The sequence below is a fragment of the Oryx dammah genome, unplaced genomic scaffold (genome assembly GCF_014754425.2).
Source record: "Oryx dammah isolate SB20612 unplaced genomic scaffold, SCBI_Odam_1.1 HiC_scaffold_23, whole genome shotgun sequence".
Lineage (NCBI taxonomy): Eukaryota > Metazoa > Chordata > Mammalia > Artiodactyla > Bovidae > Oryx > Oryx dammah.
Window position 1 is genome coordinate 9,812,778 of NW_024070207.1, and position 23,629 is coordinate 9,836,406.

Sequence of the window (23,629 nt, forward strand, 5' to 3'; positions counted from 1 at the left end):
CGAAGGTCTGAATAGATATTTTTCCAAAGAAGACATACAGGTAGTCAACAGGTACATGAAAAAGTGCTCAGCATCACTAATCATCAGAGAAATACAAATCAAAATCATAATGAGATGCCACCTCACACTTGGTGAAACGACTATTATCAAAAAGGAAACAACGTGTTGGTGAGTACATAGAGAAAAGGGAATACTTGTGACTTGTTGCTGGGAATAAAATTGGTATAGTCACTATGTAAAATAGTATGCTGCTGCTGCTAAGTCACTTCAGTCGTGTCTGCCTCTGTGTGACCCCATAGACAGCAGCCCACCAGGCTCCCTCATCCCTGGGATTCTCCAGGCAAGAACACTGCAGTGGGTTGCCATTTCCTTCTCCAATGCATGAAAGTGAAAAGTGAAAGTGAAGTCGCTCAGTCGTGTCCGACTCTTCGAGACCCCATGGACTGCAGCCTTCCAGGCTCCTCCATGCATGGGACTTCCCAAGCAAGAGTACCAGAGTGGGTTGTCATTGCCTAGTATAACGTTTCCTCAAAATTAAAAATGAAACTACCGTGTGATCTAGCAATTCCAGTTCTGGGTATTTATTTGAAGAAAACAAAAACACTAATTCAAAAATACACATGTGGCCATGTTCATAGCAGCATTATTCACAATATACATTAGCCCCAGTATGGAAAAATCTTCATGTTCATTAATGAAAGAATGGACAAAAAATATGGCATACGTATTATAATTTAGCCATAGGAAAGAATGGAATCTTGCATTTTATGAAAACAGATGATCCTTGAGGGCATTAAACTCAGTGAAAAAAGTCAGATAGAAAAATACAAACAGAATGACCATCATCAAAAAGTCTACAAACAATAAATGCTGGAGAGGATATGGAGAAAAGGTTACCCTCCTACACTGTTGGTGGGAATGTAAATTGGTATAATCACTATGTATAGTAGTATGGAGCTTCCTTAAAAAACCTAAAAATACCACATGACCCAGCAATCCCATTCCTAGGCATATATCTGAAGAAGACCATAATTCAAAAAGATACATGCACCCTAATGTTAATTGCAGCACTGTTTACAGTAAGCAAGTCATGGAAGCAACCTAAATGTCCATCGACAGAGGGGTGAATAAAGAACATGTGGTACATGTATACAATGGAATATAACTCTAGGGCTTCCCTTGTAGCTCAGTTGGTAAAGAATTTGCCTGCAGTGCAGGAGACCCGGGTTCAATCCGTGGATTGGGAAGATCCTCTGGAGAAGGAAATGGCAACCCACTCCAGTATCCTTGCCTGGAAAATCTCATGGACAGAGGAACCTGGTGGATTGCAGTCCATGGGGTCGCAAAGAGTCAGGCACGACTGAGTGACTAACACACACAAACACACACATAAAAAGAATGAAAAAATGTCATTTGCAGCAACATGGTGGACCTAGAGATTATCATACTGAGTGAAGTCAGTTAGAGAAAACAAATATCATATGATATCACTTGTATGTGGAATAAGAAAAAAATCATGCAAATGAACTTATTTACAAAGCAGAAACAGACTTACAGACTTAGAAAACAAGTTTATGGCTACCAAAGAGGAAAGGTGGGGAGGAAAGATAAGTTAGGAATTTGAGATTAACATATACACACTATGATATAACCAACAATGGGTAAAAGGGATAAAAAATATAAATTTCAGTTTTAAAATAAATAAGTCATGGGGACATACAGCACAGTGTCTATAGTTAATACTCTATTTCATATTTCAAAGTTGCTAAGAAAGTGAATGCTATCACAAGGAAAAAAAATTTGTAACTATGTAAAGTGATAGATGTTAACTAGACATTGTGGTGATCATTTTACAAGGTATATAAAACCAAATCATTATATTTTACACGGGAAACTAATATAATGTTATATATCACTAGACCTCACTTAAAAGAAAAACTATTTCTTTTGATGATATTAAGTTGCATGAGCTGTTTGTAAATTTTGGAGACTAATCCCTTGTTGGCCTCATCATTTGCAATTATTTTCTTTCATTTTATGGGTTGCCTTTTGTTTTGTTTATGGTTTCCTTTGCTATGCAAAAGCTTTTGAGATTAATCAGGTTCTATTTGTTTATGTTTGTTTTTAATTTCCATTATCCTGGGAGACAGATTGAAAAAGATATTGCTGCAATTTATGTCAGAGAGTGTTCTGCCTGTGTTTTCCTCTATGAGTTTTATAGTATCTGGTCTCATATTTAGGTCTTTAATCCATTTGAGGTTATTTTTGTGTATGATGTCAAAGAAAGTTCTAATTTCACTTTTTTTGCAAGTAGCTGTCCAGTTTTCCCAGCACCATTTATTGAAGAGACTGTCTTTCCTCCATTGTATAGCCTTGCCTCCTTTGTCATAGATTAATTGATCATAGGCATGTTGGTTTACTTCTCAGCTTTCCATCCTGTTCCATTGATCTATATTACTATTTTTGTGCTAGTACCATACTGTTATAGTCATAAGACTATAGCTTTGTAGTATAGTTTGAAGTCAGGGAGCCTGATTCCTCCAGCTCTGCTTTTCTTTCTCAAGATTGTGTTGGCTATTTGGGGTCTTCTGTGTTTCTATACAAATTGTAAATGCCTTTTTTGTTTTAGTTCTGTGAAAAATGCCATTGGTAATTTGATGGCAATTGCATTAAATCTGTAGATTGCCTGGCATAGGACAGTGATTTTCACAATATTGATTCTTCAAATCCAAGATGATGGTATATCTTTCCATCTGTTTGTTTTGTTTTGATTTCTTTCATCAGCATCTTATAGTTTTTGGAGTAGAGGTCTTTTATCTCCTTAGGTGGGTTTATTCTTAGGTATGTTATTATTTTCAATGAAAGGGTAAATGGAACTGATTCCTGAATTTCTCTTTCTGATCTTTCATTGTTAGTGTATAGAAACAAAATAGATATCTGTGTATTAATTTTGCAACCTGCAACTTAACCAAATTCATTGACAAGCTGTAGTGGTTTTCTTAGGATTTTTTGTAGTGATATTCTCCTTATCATTTTCTTAATATTATGTCATCCGCAAACAGTGACAGTTTTCCGGTTTGAATTCCTTTTATTTATTTTTCTTCTCTGATTGCCATGGTTAGAACTCCCAAAACTATGTTGAATAAACAACCCAAATCAAAAAATGGGCAGAAGACCTAAATAGACATTTTTCCAAAGAAGATATACAGATGACCAAGAGGCACATGAAAAGATGTTCAACATTGCTAACTATTAGAGAAATGCAAATCAAAACTTACAGTGAGATATCACCTCATACCAGTCAGAATGGCTATCAAAGAATCCACAAACATTAAATGCTGGAAAGGGTGTGGAGAGAAGGGAACCCTCCTACATAATTGGCGGGGATATAAACTGTTGCAGCTACTCTGGACAACAGTATGGAGGTTCCTTAAGAAACTAAAATTAGAGCTATCATATGATCCTGCAATTCCACTCCTGGGCATATATCCAGAGAAAAACACAGTCTGAAAGGATACATGCATTCTGATGTTCATAGCAACACTATTTACAAGAGTCAAAACATGGAAGCAACCTAAATGTTCATCAACAGAAGGATAAATAAAGAAGAAGTGGTATATACATACATACACACACACACACACACACACACACACACACAAGGGAATATTACCCAGCCATTGGAAAGAATTAAATGATAATGGATGGACCTAGCAACTGACATACTGAGTGAAGTAAGTCTGACAGAGAAAATATGATATCGCTTATTAGAAAAATCTAAAAAATGAGACAAATGAACTTATTTACAAAAGGAAACAGACTCACAGACTTTGATAACAAACTTATGATTCTAGGGGTGGGAGGCAGGGAGGAGGGATAGTTAGGGAGTTTGGGATTGACATGTTGTTTTTGCTGTTTAGTCGCTAAGTCGTGTCCAACTCTTTTGTGATCCCATGGCCTGCAGCCTGCCAAGCTGCTCTGTCCATGGGATTTCCCAGGCAAGAATACTGGAGTGGGTTGTCATTTCCTTCCCCAGGGGATCTTCCCGTCCCAGGGATTGAATCCGTGTCTCCTGCATTGGCAGGTGGATTCTTTACAACTGAACCACCTGGGAAGACTGGGATCAACATGTACACACTACTGTGTTTAAAATGAATAACCAACAAGGACCTACTATGGAGTACAGGGAACTCATCTCAATTTTATGTAACAGCCTAAATGGGAACATAATTTGAAAAGAATAGTTACATATATATGTATAGTTGAGTCATTTTTTATGCACCTGAAACTAACACATTGTTAATCAGTGGTACTCCAATATAAAATAATAAGTTAAAAAAAATAGATAAATTCAGTCAAAAGTATTTGTTTTAAAGAAGAAAAAGAAAAAAATAGCTGACAGGTTAGACAAAAAGCTTCTGGGCCTTTCCCTCTATTCTGCAGGTCCACAGAGAGGGGTGGACCTGCATCAGTCACAGGGGCTGACAACATAGAGACCCCAGCAAAGCTACCTCCCTGGATTTGGCCACAAGTTCTCTGAAGCAGGAGAGGGAGAAGGAACAGAGAGTGGGTGAGGCAACTGACTGGGGTGGACAGCTGCTTCCTGGCTGGGACTCTTAGGGACATGCAGGGTGGGCCTGTTCAAGCAGAGCCCAGTCTTTCTGGGAGCGGGGGGTAGGGGGCAACCAGAAGGTCACAGCTGCTGTTGCTGCTGCTGTTTGCATTTTGTTACCTTGGTGACGGCTGCCATAAAGGCACTATGAAGGACAGGGTTTGTAGTAAAGCACCCTACACTGTGCCACTCTCTCTTTATTAACTTTAATCAGATTACCTCTGGAGAGATTGAATTAAGTTTCTAAGGTCTCTTTGGGGGCTGTTGGACAAAGCAATCTTGAAAGATACTACACTTTTTTTTTTTCCTCTCTTGACGTTTCAACAGCTTGCTGACACCAGGGTGTTTATTGGCACCAGGAACATATTGTTCAAATTACTCAGCTTGTGTGATGACTCCCACCCCCATATCACTGCTGGAGAGCCTTAAACAGTGGCTAGGATATTGCTTCCCTACCTTTCTTTGACCCTCTCTGTTGGGTCACTTATCTGACCAGCCAGGTGAGATCTGGTGGTGGTCAGGCACTAAAGAGGACCAGAAACTGCCCTCAGAATGGAAAAGTTTATATAAAAATATGCTAACACCCTCCTAAGAATGCCTCATGGCTTCCTCTGGCATTCCCAAAGATCCATATGCATGACTAGCAAAGTGCCCCATGAGACGTTTAGACTCTTGCAAATAATCCACTAGCAACCTTCTAATATGCCCTGCAGACTCTGTTAATAACTCCCAAAGGTACTGTGTAGGATCTTCAGGCTTTTTGAGTTCCAGGAGAGCATTGTGGTTAATTGACTTCTTGGCTCTCTAAGTTTGTCAGAAGCTCAGCTGAGCTGGAGAGAAAGCTGATCTGCCAGATGTCAGAGTAGCTGCTTAAGACAACATGCCAAAGTAAAAGTAACACTCAAGCCTTACTTAAATCACTTACTGCAACAAGAAAAGCAAAAGGCTAAACTGGGGAAAGTGCTGACCCTACTCTTTTCTGTTTTGCCCATGGACCAGTACCAGCATGAGATCAGATGGATGAACATAGACAAGGAGGTTGTCTCACTGTAGAGGGAGCGCTGAACAAAATGCTCCTGTGGTTTTAAGGTCTGAGGCACCTAGGCTAGGAACACAGCTATGTGTAAGAGCATGGCCAGCTAGGGGAGGCTGACTGCTTGACAGCAACACCCTCCTGAGACTTCAATCTGTTAGGTAGTTGAAATAGGAAAAAGGAGTCCAGAATGGCGGTGGCTAAAAGACAAGGAAGGGAAAAGCCCGTAAAAATAGAACAAAGGAAAATCTGAGGACTGGAGTAAGGATCTCAGGTAAAACAAACAGCACTCCTGGTTAGCCCAATTTACATAGGGCAGGCCCAAGGGGAGGAGAAAAAACATATAAAAAGAGGAGCCAAAATTGGGCTGCAGGCCTCTCTCTCCTCTTCCTGTCTACTGGGTTGGCATTGCCCTCATGCCTCGAGGATGTATTTTCCTTTCAGTTCAGTTCAGTCGCTCAGTCATTTCTGACTCTTTGCAATCCCATGAACCACAGCACGCCAGGCCTCCCTGTCCATCACCAATTCCTGGAATTCACCCAAAACCATGTCCATCAGGTTGGTGATGCCACCCAACCATCTCATCCTCTGTTGTCCCCTTCTCCTCCTGCCTTCAATCTTTCCTTTACTTTCTAAATAAAACTGAGCTGTATACGGAGCTGAACATTGGTCCATCGGTTCAAATTTTTGTTGCAACGAGACAGAACTGAGGAAATTACGCACTCCCACAACAAATCTGTTGGCTGTACAACACGTCTTATGTAGGGAGAGAAGTTTTCACCTTCAAAGTGTGCAGGTTAAATCCTTTGTAATTGCCTATAGTGAGGCCTGAAAATCACATGTAAGTTTTTAAACCAGGAGCCAGATGCTTTTTTTTCATCATAAACTTTTAGTGGTAATTTTTGTAGTGGTTTGTCTAGTGGTCTACATCTTAACTTTTTCTTCCTTCCTTCTTTCTTTCTTTTTTCCTGGCCACGAGGCATGCTGGATCTTAGTTCCCCGATCAGGGATCGAACTTGTACCCCCTATAGTGGAAGTGTGAAGTCTTAACCACTGGACCTCTAGGGAAGCTCTTCCATCTTAACTTTTCAATATCAGCTTCAGATTTTTATATTATTAATAACTTAATTCTAGTTAGATATAGAAACATTATGTTCATATAGTTTTATTCCCTTTACTCTATTTTGTGGTATTATTGCTATGTATGGGCTTCCCTGGTGGCTTAGTGGTATCAATGCAGGAGACATGAATTTAATCCCTGGGTCTGGAAGATCCTCTGGAGAAGGAAATGGCAACCCATTCCAGTATTCTTACCTGGAGAATCCCATGGATGGAGGAGCCTGGTGGGCTACAGTCCATGGGGTCGCAGAGTCCGAGACTATTTAGCGACTGAACAACAGCAATTCCTATATATGTTAACTAATAAATGTTACAAACTCAGGAATACATTGCTATAATTATTACTTTATAAAATTTTATGTCTCTTGAAGAATCTTAGAGAAGGATAACAAATACGTTTGTAGTTTTTATTATATTAACAATCCTATTTATTGTAGCTGATTCACTTCATGTCTTTTTGTGATTTCAAGTTACCATCTAGAGTCATTTTCTTTGTCTAACACAGCTTTCCTCCCATCTACCTCCATTGTGCTGTTTTTGCTAGATATATTGCATTTCTATGTATTATAAGCTTCACAATACATTATGTACATATTTTAATATAATTGCTTTTTAAATCAGTTAAGAAAGGAAAGGAGAATAAATACGATTATATATAGTCTTTTATAATTACATAGTTACTGTTGATCTTTGTGTGTGTGTGTGTATTCAAATTACAATCTGAGGTCACTGATCGTCAGCCTGAAGAACGTCCTTTAGCAGTCCCTGTAGGGCAGGTGTGCTAGCAACAAATTCTTTAAGCTTTTGTTTGTCTGAAATGTGTTTATTTCACCTTTATTCTTGAAAAATCACTTTGCTTGATTTGGGATTATTGGTTGACAGCCAGTCAATTCAGTTCAGTCACTCAGTCGTGTCCAACTCTTTGTGACCCCATGGGCTGCAGCACGCCAGGTATCCCTGTCCATCACCAAATCCCAGAGCTTGCTCAAACTCATGTCCATTGAATCGGTGATGCCATCCAACCATCTCATCCTCTGTCGTCCCCTTCTCCTCCTGCCTTCAGTCTTTCCCAGCATCAGGGTCTTTTCAAATGAGTTAGTTCTTTGCATCAGGTGGCCAAAGTATTGGAGTTTCAGCTTTAGCATCAGTCCTTCCAATGAATATTCAGGGCTGATTTCCTTTAGGATGGACTGGTTGGATCTCCTTACAGTCCAAGGGTCTCTTAAGAGTCTTCTACAGCACCACAGTTAAAAGCATCAATTCTTCAGTGCTCAGCTTTCTTTAGAGTCTAACTCACATCCATACATGACTACTGGAAAAACCATAGGTTTGATGTGGCAGACCTTTGTTGGCAAAGTAATGTCTCTGCTTTTTAATATGTTGTCTAGTTTGGTCATAGATTTTAATTCCAAAGATCAAGTGTCATTTAATTTCATGGCTGCAGTCACCATCTGCAGTGATTTTGGAGCCCAAGAAAATAAAATCTGTCACTGTTTCCATTGTTTACCAATCTATTTACCATGAAGTGATGGGACCAGATGCCATGATCTTAGTCTTCTGAATGTTGAGTTTTAAGCCAGCTGTTTCACTTTCCTCTTTCACTGTGATAAGGAGACTCTTTAGCTCTTCTTTGCTCTATGCCATAAGGGTGATGTCATCTGTGTATCTGAAGTTATTGATGTTTTTCCCGGGAATCTTGATTCTAGCTTGTACTTCATCCAGTCCGGCATTTCACTTGATGTATTCTGCACAGAAGTTAAGCTGGGTGACAATATACAGCCTTGACATACTCCTTTCCCAATTTCAAACCAGTTTGTTATACCATGTCCAGTTCTAACTGTAGCTCTTTGACCTGCATACAGATTTGTCAGGAAGCAAATCTGGTGGTCTGGTATTCCCATCTCTTGAAGAATTTTCCACAATTTGTTGTGAAGTCAAAGGCTTTGACATTGTCAATAAAGCAGAAGTAGGTGTCTTTCTGGAACTCTCTGGATTTTTCGACAATCCAATGGATGTTGGCCATTTGATCTCTGGTTCGTCTGACTTTTCTAAATCCAGCTTGGACATCTGGAAGTTCATGGTTCACGTACTGTTGAAGCCTGGCTTGGAGAATTTTGAGCATTACTTTGCTAGCGTGTGAGACGAATGCAATTGTGCAGTAGTTTGAGCATTCTTTGGCATTGCCTTTCTTTGGGATTGGAATTTAAACTGACCTTTTCCAGTCCTGTGGCCACTGCTGACTTTTCCCAACTTGCTGGTGTATTGAGTGTAGCACTTTCACAGCATCATCTCTTAGGATTTGAAATAATGCAACTGAATTCCATCACCTCCACTAGCTTTGTTGGTAGTGATGTTTCCTAAGGCCCACTTGACTTCACATTCCAGGATGTCTGGCTCTAGGTGAGTGATCAGACCATCACAGTTATCTGGGTCATGAAGATCTTTTTTGTATAGTTCTTCTGTATATTCTTGCCACCGCTTCTTAAGATCTTCTGCTGTTGTTAGACCCATACCATTTCTGTCCTTTATCGAGCCCATCTTTGCATGAAATGTTCCCTTGGTATCTCTAATTTTCTTGAAAAGATCTCTAGTCTTTCCCCATTCTATTGCTTTCCTCTATTTCTTTGCACTGATGACTGAGGAAGGCTTTCTTATCTCTCTTTGCTATTCTTTGGAATCCTGCATTCAAATGGGTGTATCTTTCCTTTTCTCCTTTGCCTTTCGCTTCTCTTCTGTTTGATATTTTAGAGATATCAATAGCATCAGATACACACATGACACCACCTTTTTGGCAGAAAGTGAAGAACTAAAGAACCTCTTAGCTATTTGTAAGGCTTCCTCAGACAACCATTTTGCCTTTTTGCATTTCTTTTCTTGAGAATGGTCTTGATCACTGCCTTCTGTTCAATGTCAGAACCTCCATCCATACTTCTTCAGGCATTCTATCAGATCTAATCCCTTGAATCTATTTGTCACTTCCACTGTATAATTGTAAAGGATTTTATTTAGATCATACCTGAATGGTCTAGTGGTTTTACCTACTTTCTTCATTTTGAGTCTGAATTTTGCAATAAGGAGTTCATGATCTGAGCCACAGTCAGCTCACGGTCTTCTTTTTGCTGACTGTTTAGGGCTTCTCTGTCTTTGGCTGCAAAGAATATAATCAATCTGATTTTGTTATTGACTATCTGGTGATATCCATGTGTAGAGTCTTCTCATGTGTTGTTGGTTGACAGTATTGACAGGTTTTTTTTTTAATTTTATATTATAATGCAAATACCAGGCCACCTGACCTGCTTCTTGAGAAATTTGTATGCAGGTCAGGAAGCAACAGTTAGAACTGGACAAGGAACAGCAGACTGGTTCCAAATAGGAAAAGGAGAACGTCAAGGCTGTATATTGTCACCCTGCTTATTTAACTTATATGCAGAGTACATCATGAGAAACATTGGGCTGGAAGAAGCACAAGCTGGAATCAAGATTGCTGGGAGAAATATCAATAATCTCAGATATGCAGATGACACCACCTTTATGGCAGAAAGTGAAGAGGAGCTAAAAAGCCTTTTGATGAAAGTGAAAGAGGAGAGTGAAAAAGTTGGCTTAAAGCTCAACATTCAGAAAACGAAGATCATGGCATCTGGTCCCATCACTTCATGGGAAATAGATGGGGAAACAGTAGAAACAGTGTCAGACTTTATTTTTTTTGGTCTCCAAAGTCACCGCAGATGGTGACTGTAGCCATGAAATTAAAAGACGCTTACTCCTTGGAAGAAAAGTTATGACCAACCTAAATAGTATATTCAAAAGCAGAGACGTTACTTTGCCGACTAAGGTCCGTCTAGTTAAGGCTATGGTTTTTCCAGTAGTCATGTATGGATGTGAGAGTTGGACTGTGAAGAAGGCTGAACGCCGAAGAATCGATGCTTTTGAACTGTGGTGTTGGAGAAGTCTCTTGAGGGTCCCTTGGACTGCAAGGAGATCCAACCAGTCCATTCTGAAGGAGATCAACCCTGGGATTTCTTTGGAAGGAATGATGCTAAAGCTGAAGCTCCAGTACTTTGGTCACCTCATGCGAAGAGTTGACTCATTGGAAAAGACTCTGATGCTGGGAGGGATTGGGGGCAGGAGGAGAAGTGGACAACCCAGGATGAGATGGCTGGATGGCATCACGGACTCAATGGACGTGAGTCTGAGTGAACTCCGGGAGATGGTGATGGACAGGGAGACCTGGCGTGCTGTGATTCATGGGGTTGCAAAGAGTTGGACGCGACTGAGCGACTGAACTGAACTTAAGCTCAGAGCTAATGGCTCATGGGTATTTTTTCCCTTAAGTTCTATACTAAGGATTCAGTTCAGATACTAAGGATTATATAACAACAAATGTATCTTGCTTGAGGGCACGTTTCTCCTTCTTAACAAGAACCTTTTGACTAATCTTGTTATCTTATGTGGGAGTGGGTCTGGTTAGACCTTTCTATTATTAGTTCTAATCTTACTAATTTAAGATGTATGTTGTGGGAGTGAGTCTGGCAAAAGTATATAAGGCCTTGCTAAGACTTTTGACGGGGGCACACTCTGTCCCCCTTTCAATGTCTATGTCAGAAGCTTTCTCTGTCCTTTTTCACTGTGATAAAACTTCTGCCACACACAAAAAATCTCTGTGTGATTAAGCCTGATCCCTGATCCCAAAGTTAAATCTTCTTTGGAGATCATGATTCTGATATTGTTCACTGTAATCTATCAGTTTCCTTCACTGTGCAAAAACTTTTTAGTTTGATGTAGTGTGTGTTAGTCGCTCAGTCATGCCCAACTCTTTGCGACCCCATGGACTGCAATCTACCAGGTTCCTCTGTCCATGAGATTTTCCAGGCAAGGATATTGGAGTGGGTTGCCATTTCCTTCTCCAGGGGATCTTCCCAACCCAGGGATTGAACCCGGGTCTCCTACACTGCAGGCAAATTCTTTACCAACTGAGCTACAAGGGAAGCCTTTTAGTTACTTTTGCTTTTGTTTCCTTTCCCTGAGGAAACAAATCCAAAAAAACTTGCCACTATGACTGATGTCAAAGTACATATTGCCTATGTTTTTTTCTAGGAGTTTTATGGTTTCAGGTATTACATTTATGTTTTTAAACAACTTTGATCTCACTCGTTGGCATGTGGCTGTTCAGTTTTCAAAACACCATTTATTAGAGACACTGTGTTCTCCCCACTGTATATTCTTGGCTCTTCTGTCATAAACTAATTGGCCATATAAAATAGGCTTATTTCTGGGCTGTCTGTTCTGTTCCATTGATACCTAGATGTCTGTTTTTCTGCCAGTGCCATATAGTTTTGATTATTATAACTTCGTAGTATAGTTTGAAACCATGGAGTATGATATCTCCAGCATTGTTCTTCTTTCTCAAAATTGCTTTGACTACTCAGGGTCTTTTGTGGTTTGTACAAATGTAGGATTATTTGTTCCAGTTCTGTGAAAAATGCCATTGGAATTTTAATGAAATTATGATACTTTGAAATTGATTATCTGGTCTAGTGGGGTAAAGGCAGTTGAAAACCCAATTTGTATTCTATAAAGAGAATATGAAAATAAATGACAACGTAATTAAATGGTCCTCTGAATTAGAAGAGAGAGACATATTTTTGGATTTAGCTGAGTTTATTGATATGGCTGCACTTCCTAGAGATTCTGTATTCAATGTGCTAGTTCCAGCAGCTTTATACAAGACTGAAACGATTGTTTTAAATGTAAGTTTTAAAGAAGATCTTGCAAATTAACAGTCAATCAATCAATTTCATCTTAGGGAGAATGTATTTCCAGAATGCAGAACTGAACAATAGTCAGGAATGAGAGGGAGGTGGAGGACAGAACTGTGGAGACTCGGGGTAAGGGAAGAGAATCAAGATAATAGATGAAGAGGAAGAGAGTTAACAGTTTCTGGATCCCTCCTATGTGCCAAGTACAATATAGGAGCTTCCAGACAGCATCTCTAAATTTTATTTAATACTTCTGATAACCATGATATGGGGATTGATATCATTCCACTATAAACGTAGTAGTGAATGTAGTGAAAGTCGCTTAGTCGTGTCCAACTCTTTGTGAACCCATGGACTTCCGTCCATGGAATTCTCCAGGCCAGAAAACTGGAGTGGGTAGCCTTTCCCTTCTCTAGGGAATCTTCCCAACCCAGGGGTCGAACCTAGGTCTCCCGCATTGCAGGCAGGTTCTTTACCAGCTGAGCTACAATGGAAGCCCAAGAATACTGGAGTGGGTGAAGTGAAGTCGTTCAGTCGTGTCCAACTCTTTGCGACCCCATGGGGTGTAGCCTATCAGGCTCCTTTGTCCATGGGATTTTCCAGGCAAGAGTACTGGAGTGGATAGCCTATTCCTTCTCCAGCTGATCTTCCCAACCCAGGAATCGAACTGGGTTCTCCTGTATTGCAGGCGAATTCTTTACCGACTGAGCTATCAGGGAAGCCCATATCATTTCACTATAGAGGAGAGGAAACTGAGGTTCAGGGATGTTAAGTTACTTTCCCCAAATTACACAACTCTTACATAGCAAAGGCATGACAGGAGCACAGGACTCCAGAAGGCAGAATAGGGGAGTCTGTGGGGGTGGGGGAGGGTTGCCTTTCTCATGCGTCAGCAGATCCTGCAGTTCCTGCCTCCCATCCCAGGGACGGGGGCGCCTAGTGGGCTGCCGTCTATAGGGTCGCACAGAGTCGGACACGACTGAAGCGACTTAGCAGCAGCAGCAAAGTCGAATCAGATACAGAAAATAAATCATGTTATTGCCTGACTAGGACGCTAGAGGGCACAACTTTGGAAATTTTCTTTCTAGACAGTCTGTTTCGTCGGAAGCAAATATCTGTAACTGAGAGCAGATTATGTGTTGTATACCAGGAGTGAGTATGGATTAACCTCAGTGTTGGGAGCTCTGAGCTTTCCATTGCCTTGTGGCGGGACAAATGCACCCGTGACCATCCTATGTGTGAGGTGTACTGTCTTCTGTTTAGTTTGTGCAGTGGGTGTCAGGTAGTTAGAAAGATCCCTTGGGTTCAGAACCAATAGCTGGCAGTTTCTTTTGAAATTCCAGTGCTAAGTGTGGTCATTTCCACACAGTAGGAGCTCTATCGATGTTTGCTTAAGAAGAAACGTTGTCACCATACTATCACCCTCTGTCTAGTCACTGCCTTGTCAAAATCCCCCAGTGGCTTTCTAATGCCCTTTAGGTAAAGTTTGCACTATTTAACTTGGCTTTCAAGTCCCACCATAGACTGTGATCTAAGCTTATCTCAAATTAACTCCCATTCCCCCAACAATCACCCCAATCTTAACATATACACATCCTTAATGTAGTCCTGAAGCAGCCAGTGTCTGAAATTAGAGGCTTCACATCACACCCTGCACATGCTAAATACTCTGGAGTTGCTGCTGCTGCTACTATGACTACTGCTAATGCTACTTATACCACTAGATCTAGAAATTGGCAGAGGCAAGTTTGAACTCAGGTCTCCTGAGCAAGTCCAGTGCTCTTAGCTCCCTTTGCTTCTTTGCAGCACACATTTCAGTACATAGTGAATATTGAACAATGAAACCTTTGATTCCATTCTCCTTGGCTCCTTCTGCATCCTTTTTAGGGTCCTGTGGCCCAAGGGATGGAACAGGAGATTTTAGTGACCAGAGGACAGGACTGATTTCTCCCTGAGCAGACGTAGATGTGTCCAGTGTCGGAAATCTGGAGTTGGAAGCTACTTTTGACATGATCTCCTCCAAGCCAATGTGCAAATAACTTCTACGGCACCCATTAAAGAGGTTCACCCAGTCTCTGCCTGTGTGTACCTTTCCTTTAAAAGGCTGCTGATCCCAGCCGTGATAGGGAAAACAGTCTGTCCTGCTGCCTCTTGGCAATTCTGCCTCTGGTCCTCATTCTGCCTGCTGAAAAGACCCAAACTCAGACCCTACCAGCTCTGACCATCCTTTTCCTCTCTTGTTATAGTTGGAAGATGTGACAGCAAAGCAATCATTCAAAGTTCCATCCTTATCATTTTTCACTTTGTTCTTTTTGGCCTTGGTTTTGTACATCAGCTTTGAAACTATCATCCCAGGGCTAATGCCTGGCGTTAATAAGTAACTAAGAACACTCTACTTTTGCAATAGAGGAGGGCACATTATAAAAATGGAAAGATTTTGCTTTCTGAGATATGCAAGTGGCTTCTTGGGCATGTGCTGTAAGTACTTTTTCCCTCTTTTGGAACTTTGAGCATTTCTGTCAGCAAGTCAGAATTCCAAATAATCATGAGCTTCAGATTGTTAATTCTAGAGGCCAAGGTCTAAGTGTGATCCTCTGATAATTGACCCCCTACTAGCCTCTGTGACTTTTTCAGAAAAAGGACTTTGGTGTCAACATGGAGATTGGACAGAGGGGTAGAAGCAGGGGTGTTGGACTGGGAGAGATTGAAGGCTATGTGACTTGCTAGGATATGGTGAAATAGTTTAGGCTTCCCAGGCGGCATAGTGGTAGTTTAGTCCATAAACTGAGGCAGTGGCAGTAGAAAGGGAGAGAAAGGAAGAGTTTTGAGATGTATTTAGAAGGTACCATGCATAGGGCATCATAACTCATTAGATGTGGGGGATGAAGAATGAAGAAACCCCTAAGATGACTCCCAGGTTTCTGGCATGGGAGCCTCAGTAGATAGTGATATGGAATTAAGATGAAGGAGCAGCCTTGAGGGTCAAGGAGATGATGTGTTTATATTAGGAAACAGATTTCCAAATGGAAACTGAGGTATGTGTGGAACATTCTAGTGGATACATGCAGTAGGCAGCTGGACAAATTACTGAGAATATAAAAGAACACTGTAATACAGTATGTAGTTTTGTGCTATGGCAGCTTAGTTCCTGGAAGTGGATAAGATCACTCAGGAAGAAAAGAGAGGACTATTTCTTTCTTCCTATCACCCCTGTCCACAGTCACTGGATTCCACAGCTGACTCCCTTACTCTTCTGTCTTGTACTCTTTCAGGCTCAGAGAATCTTACATCATATTTTCTGATTGCTGCTCTGATAATTAAAAATATAACGTGAATGAATATAAGAATAATAGTGTTTAGATGTCCTGCAACTTAGAAATGACTGGATTATACTGATGGTGACAGAGATCTGAAGTGCAAAAAGTTACACTTTCATTTTCCTGTTATTTAGAAATATTCCTATACTTTCCATATGTTGCATGAATGTATTAATTTCAGCTCATGATCATGTACATGGCTCCATAAACTACCACCCTTCCATTCCAACTAAACATACTTTTCTTGTGAAAATTATTTCCCCCCTTTTTTTTCTGGCCACACAGCATGGCACGCAGGATATTAGTTTCCTTGTCAGCGATCAAATCTGTGCCCCTTGCAGTGGAAGGGCAGAGTTCTAACCACTGAACCATGATGGAAATCCCTCCTTTAGTCTTTTATTCAAAGAAAAGTACAAGTTTCTCTCATCTCACCTCTCATAGATTTTATCTTAAGAATAATGCCAAAATTAAAAAAATCTAAAATTCTTATATATTAATATAAATAATAATGTAAGCAGAAGAGTGCTAATGTTATCTAAAGATTCTTTTCACTCCAAAAGGTTGCCTCTAGTTCAAATAAAAAGTAATTCAATTTCCATAAATTCAGTATACTCCCAGAATTTTCATATGTCACTATTACATCTGAATGACAATCCTTGCCACTATTTCTGTGGCCCCAGGAACCTATTTCCTGCTCCTATTAGATGTGTCATTAGTTTCTCAGGGGAGAAAAGCATCCCCATAGGCCTTGGTGAGCACACCATTAAATATTTTCTACTGTTTTACTAATCACGATGCGTGATTACGACATGTTTCTGATTCAGAGTTTTCATCCAGCTAAGATTCCCCAATGGTTTTCTCACCTCATCTCTTATAGATTACCTTCCTTCCAAAATGCCACTGTTCTTCTCTCTGGTTCTCTTGATACTTGGGCTTCATTGTGCACCACCTAACAGCTGTGAAGGCAAAATAACCTCCTGCCTTTCCCCCCAACAAAATGCCACTCTCTATAAGATGTCATCTATCAATGCTGACTTTGCATTCAACCTGTACCGGAGGTTCACTGTGGAGACTCCAGATCAGAACATCTTCTTTTCCCCTGTGAGCATCTCTGCGGGATTGGCCATGCTCTCCCTGGGGGCCTGCTCCAGCACCCAAACTCAAATCCTGGAAAGCTTGGGGTTCAACCTTACAGACACCCCAATGGCAGAGATCCAGCAGGGCTTCCAGCACCTGATCTGTTCACTGAATTTTCCAAAGAAGGAGCTGGAATTACAGATGGGAAATGCCCTTTTCATTGGGAAGCAGCTGAAACCACTGGAAAAGTTCTTGGATGATGTCAAGAACCTCTATGAGACTGAAGTCTTTTCTACCGACTTCTCCAATGTTTCTGCAGCCCAGCAGGAGATCAATAGTCATGTGGAGAGGCAAACCAAAGGGAAAATTGTGGGCCTCATCCAAGACCTCAAACCAAACACCATCACAGTCCTGGTGAACTACCTCTGCTTTAAAGGTAAGGTTCTAAGATGTCAATTTCTAGTTCAATGTTCCAATAATTTGATGAGGCACTGGAGGGAGCTCATGGTGTCTTCTCACTGGCATTAGTGGGTGTCTCTCGTACCACAGAGACCTGTTCCACTGGATATAGCTGTGTGTAATTTTGGATATTCCCGGAGGGACACATAGCTTTGTGGATGAAACAAGTAAATCTCTAGGGAGAGGGAATATTCAGAGAGATGAGGAGTTACAATGGTTTGAACACCCTGCTCACATTTAGCTAAAGGATCATAGTTTCCAAAAGATTTGGTGAGGTGAGACAAGCTTGCACTTGGCAGGTAAACAGAATTAGTTTTAAATCTTATTGTGACCCTCACTTGCTGTTCATTCTTGGGCATGTTACATAAAGACTTCTATCACGTACTATGTACCCACTATATACTAAGCTCCATGCTACATGTGTGGTTGATACACATTGTCTCATCTAATCTTCACAGTTAATCAATTTCAGAGCTGGTATTCCCACCCAGGTTTGTCTGATTCTAAAGCTGGTTCTTGTAACAACAAGAATCATGTGACTCTTTTCTGAAGGTGCTGTGCCCAAATGATTTCTCCTGGTTCTACAGCACATGTCAGCCATGTTTGGTGGAAGAGTGAACGATTCTTGGCCACAAATCACACACTTGTAGACGGATAAAACGGCAGAACAGATCTGTTGTCTCATTTCATCCTGTGTGTTGGATGTGCTTATACCTTTTTACGGAAGAGGAAACTGTGGCTCTGATGGGTTTAGTGTAAGTATAGTGATTTTGAACACAGACGGAACATCTGTTGAACATGGAGTCCAATAGCCCTGGGTGTGACTCCTGGCTCTGCCACCAGCTACCTGGGAGACCATGTAAAGTCACTGTCTCTCCCTGATCCTCAGTGAGTCATTTTAAAAACTGGTTGACAGAAGTTACCTACCTCTGTGGTGGTATTCATTACTAGATTAGATGACTGATGGAGAGGTTCACATTGGCGCTAATGCAGGTTTAAAACAAACTCTCTCCTCTTTGTATTTTAAGCCCAGTGGGCAAATCCTTTTGATCCATCCAAGACAGAAGAGGGTTCCAGCTTCTTAGTGGACAAGGCCACAACAGTGCAAGTGCCCATGATGCACCAGATGGGTCAATACTATCAGCTGGTGGATACGGAGCTGAACTGCACCGTGCTGCAAATGGACTACAGCAAGAATGCTCTGGCGCTCTTTGTCCTTCCCGAGGAGGGCCAGATGGAGGGGGTGGAAGGGGCCATGTCAGCGAGAACACTGAAGAAGTGGAACCGCTTACTGCAGAAGGGGTAAACATCTTAGATGACGTGAAAAGTGGAGGGTGGGCGTAAGACTAAGTTCAGAAGAAACACCCTGAACCACTTAAGAGCTGTGTGATGACCACTAAAGTATAGTGAGGAGATCCTCTTTGCCAATCCCTTTGCTGGGTGCTTTACATACATTATTTCATCTAAACTCATCAACAAACCGGCAAAGGAGATAATATTATAAGAATTTTTCAAATGAAGAAGTTGGGACTAGAAAAATGAAATGAACTATACAAAGTCAGCCAGCTAGTAAAAATAATACTTTCCCAGAGTCCAGCTGGAGCTTGGGGGATGGGTAAGATATTGATAGATGTTCCATACTGCACTAGAAGTGTTAGATGGAAATCCATGAAATTCCCCTGGTACTACCAATTGACATTCATGCCATTGACATCCCAACTTTTGTGAATATCCCTAGAGATGTTTGTTTTTTAGTATAAGTGAGTCACATCTCCCAACTTCCATTGCCGCAGCCCCAAATGGGCTGAACCAGAGAGCATTCCATCTAGGATAACTTCTAAGGTTTTGGTATCATGTGTTGACCTGCATAGTGGTGGTTATCAATACCTAGGGAAGGAGCAGAATCCAAGACCATACCAAAGAGACAGAAAGGGAGGGAATCATGAGCTTAGTGTTCTAATAGCCATATGTTCCCTCTTCTTTTCCCCACAGGTGGGTTGACTTATTTGTTCCAAAGTTTTCCATTTCTGCCACATATGACCTCGGAGGCATCCTTCTGAAGATGGGCATCCAGGATGCTTTTGCTGACAATGCTGATTTTTCTGGACTCACAAAGGACAATGGTCTTAAAGTTTCCAATGTAAGTTGATAGAGTCCTTTAATATATGAGATGTAAGGGCCATTGACAAGCAGTTAATTCAGATCTCTCATTTTATCAGTGATGATTCTGAAGCCTATAGAGGCAGAATAACTCTTCCTAGGCCAGATTTACTCCAGGGCCATTCTCATTACCCCCAAAACAAGTCATTGTAACATTGACTTCCATCCTCAACTTTCATGTTCTAAAATTATTCTGATGGAAGAACTTAATCATTAGAATCAACTCTGATGGAATACAGTTCTTGAGGAGGTGGCAGGGGCAGGAGAATGCTTAATAAATGACTTCTAGTCAGAAAGCCATGAATAAAAGTTTGTCCCTTGACAGCAAGTTCTACAATCAGCAGAAATTCATTAACTACACTTAGCCTAGTGTCTTTCATATTCAAGCACCATCAACACAGTATAGTGAAGGGGTAGCCCCATCCTTTCTTCTACTTCCCTACTTCTAAACTATTTCAAAGTCATTTCCTGTTTCTTCCGGGGATCAGCAGTGTTTATTCTCCCCCAACAGGTTGCCCACAAGGCTATGTTTTACATTGGTGAAAAGGGAACTGAAGCCATTCCTGAAGTCAGATTCCTGAATCAGCCTGAGACAACTCTTCTTCATCCTATCATCCAATTTGATAGATCTTTCCTGTTGTTGATATTGGAGAAAAACACTAGGAGTATTCTCTTTCTAGGGAAAGTTGTGGACCCAACAGAAGCGTAGTTGGGAAAGAGGCTATTGGCTAATTTCATGTGCTTATTGCAATGAGAAATAAATAAATAGTATAGCCCGATGCGATCGATATGGGCTTGGACATGATTTCCTTTGTGCAGGGGTGGAGGCTGGACCCTAGCCGAACTACACTGTGCGTGAAAGAGGCCACTCGTGTGTTCGGATAGTCAATGAGTGGCTCAGTATCCAAAGCACAAGGAGGCCTCATGTCAATATGTTCCTCTTTGTCAGAACATCCACTCCCATCCCAATTAGTCAGCTCCAAGGAATTTTACTGGGCTGACAAATGCCCTGTCTTCTGCCCTCTTGGCAAATAGTTGAAATGAAGGTCAAGTCCTCATACCCCATGATTCCAATAAAAAGCACAACGAATATTAAGCAGCATAAATGCAGTGGATTATATGTGAACTTCTCAACCTCCTTCTTCCCACCTAATCAAAATTGTTCTCTGTGTTCTTGCCAGAACTGCCACCGGTGGCTTGTAAAAAGATGTTTTCACTACAGGGCTGAGTCACCGACTGAGAGCTACTGGTAGGGATGTAGCTTTTGTGACCTAACAAGCATGGTACAAAAAAGCAAGAGAGACAAAGATGAACTTCATTGTACAAGCCCATCTTGCCCCTAAAAAATGTTTTCTTATTGCTAATTTATAAGCTGGGAGGAGAGAAGGAAAGTGATTCATTTATATTATAACTCATAGCCCTTCCTTTTCTGTATTCTAATCAGACCCCTTTCTAAAAGTTGTACCCCTGTCCCACTTGCTTAAGTATAAATCTCCTGGTTAGTTTTACTGAAGTTTGATACCTCCCTGTTCTCAGATGCTTCAGCAACTTCCCCTTGTCTGTTCATGTTCTTCTACCCCCATCTACTAAACTAGACTTTATCTCAGACAATATGTATTCAAAGCCCCAGTATTAGAATTCAGTACACACAAATAGTACAGTGAGTGTCAATGATGTACTAAATTCTAGCTCTAAGGTGCAATTCTTCAGTGACAGGGAAATAATAACAAGTGCATAAGTGTTTTTGCAAATATTGTACTTTCAGATTGAAATAAATATATATGTTTAGAAAAGTATATAGCCCACAAGCATTCTGGTGTTTTATCAGACAATTTGGATGGAGGTTTGCTTACTCCTGGTATAGCTTACATTTTGGTTTTATGGATAATAAGTTGGAAGTCCAGACAGGAAAGGTGATTTATAGGACAGAAAAATCATTGCTAACATGCAGTTTGGTTTCACTGAGGTTACATTACAATTTTGGCTTTGCTGCTTATATTGTTTTGTGATCTTGGACAAGGTACTTAAACCCTTCACTTTGTTTTCCTCATCTTTAAAATGGGAGCACTAATGATATCCATGTCATCAGGATTTTGTGAACATTCCTGCTATAATGCATGTAATGTTCTCATCACAGAGCCAGATATCTGATAAGGAAAGTGTTAGCTGCTCAGTCGTGTCTGTTTGTGACTCCATGAACTGTAGCCTGCCAAGCTGCTCTGTCCATGGAATTCTCCAGGCAAGAATACTGGAGTGGGTTGCCATGCCCTCCTCCAGGGGATCTTCCTGACTCAGGAATTGAACCTGAGTCTCTTACATCTTCTGCATTAGCAGGTGGGTTCTTTACCACTAGCACCAACTGGGAAGCCCAGATATTTGATAAAAAGCCTTATAAATATTAATTGTTATTCCTGTTGGTCAACATTAGCCAGTAACTTAGGGACAGAGCCAAGATTATAGTGTGGGTCTCCTGATTTGCAGATATGCTTTCTAGCTCAGGCCCTACCTCCAGAGACCTGAGTAAATGCCATACATTTCCCTCTCTAAACCTCTCCAAATGAGTTCAGTCAGAAATTGTTCTGAGAGAAATATCAGTTTCTCCAGTTGCAAGTTGGGAATTAGGAAGACACTATCTTTCTAGTAGTTCATGTATCTTATTAGAGAACAAATCTCATTTAATCACTTATTCCTGTAGCTGGATCATAAAGGATGGTCACTATTTACCTTATAAATCTCAGTTTATTCTAGCAAACCAGGACTAAAATATAAATTCTTTAATTTCATAAGGGTTAATCATAAAATACCTATACCAATATATCATTTAGCATTAAAAGTTTACAGCAGAATTTTTACTAAATTGGGGAAAAAGGCAAATACTTTATTATTGTTCCTATTAAACATTACCCTGGAGGTCCCAGCGAATACAGCAAGATAAGAAAAGGAAATACACGTTATTAAAAATGGAGCAGAAAGGAGAAAACAAATCTTTTTGCACAAAGTTGAAGGTGAAGTTGCTCAGTCGTGTCCGACTCTTTGTGACCCTGTGGACTGTAGCCTACCAAGCTCCTACGTCCATGGGATTCTCCAGGCAAGAATACTGGAGTGGGTTGCCATTTCCTTCTCCAGGGGATCTTCCCGACCCAGGGATCGAACCCAGGTCTCCCGCATTGCAGGCAGACGCTTTACCCTCTGAGCCACCAGGGAAGCCCCTCTGCACAGAAAAACCCAGTAAAAATCTGTGACTAAACTCTTAGAACAAAAGGGAGAAAACTTGCAGGGGGACAAGGTACAAAAGAGTAGTAGCATAGATTATATGAAGCTAATTAACTCTTTTTTCCTTTCTTCATTGTAATAGAATCATAGACACAAGTCTTCCCTAATATATTACATTTCTTAGCCTTTCTTACAATTAAGGGTGCCCATGAGACTAAGTTCTCATCAATGGAATATGAGTATAGGTGTGGTGTGACGTTTACTGGCCAGGGCATTACAATAAGTCAGGTACCTCTTTCATTCTTTTTCCATCTCATTTGAGCTGGATTGTGGACTTACTCATGATTTATTAATAGTTTGATCACCAGGAAAATGAAGAGCTCTTTAGCATGATGCAATATATGTGTCTCTTTTCAGAGTAGTATTTTAAATGTCAAAAAATGTAGCATTACAAAGGCCATCAGTAATATTGAAATATAATTATAAAAATAATGCAATTGAAATTACTAATGTGGTGATATGTATGCTTCAACCACAATGTATTAATTAGATCTTATAAGTGGTATAATGAAAACATTCTTTCCAAAGTAATAGGAAGTATGTGATGTTTCAAGATAACTCCAACAATAATAATGTGTTTTGAAATTATGTGAACTTTGTGACAAAAATCACAGGTACAGTGGCCACTACTGTGGTTTGTGGCCCACATTTATAAATGAACAAAATGCTAAATTTTGGCTGGAGGTTGGTAAAATTATAGACGAATTTTTTCATAAACAAATGTATAGGTTCTCAAAATTTTATCCTTAAACATCCTTGAAGTTTTTCTGGACTCCAGGTTAAAAATTCTGCCTTTGCAGTAAAAACATAATAGAAAAGACCT

At 40.5% G+C, this 23,629-nt stretch overlaps 1 protein-coding gene across 1 annotated transcript; it reads left to right on the forward strand.

The window, feature by feature from the left end:
* Positions 1-16,720: 16,720 nt before the first annotated feature.
* On the forward strand, positions 16,721-20,629 carry SERPINA7 (serpin family A member 7). Its single transcript, XM_040264975.1, has 4 exons — positions 16,721-17,350; positions 18,402-18,675; positions 19,366-19,513; positions 20,045-20,629. Exons 1-4 carry the CDS (start codon positions 16,732-16,734, stop codon positions 20,240-20,242), a joined length of 1,239 nt encoding a protein of 412 aa, XP_040120909.1. The 5' UTR covers positions 16,721-16,731; the 3' UTR covers positions 20,243-20,629.
* Positions 20,630-23,629: the final 3,000 nt, after the last annotated feature.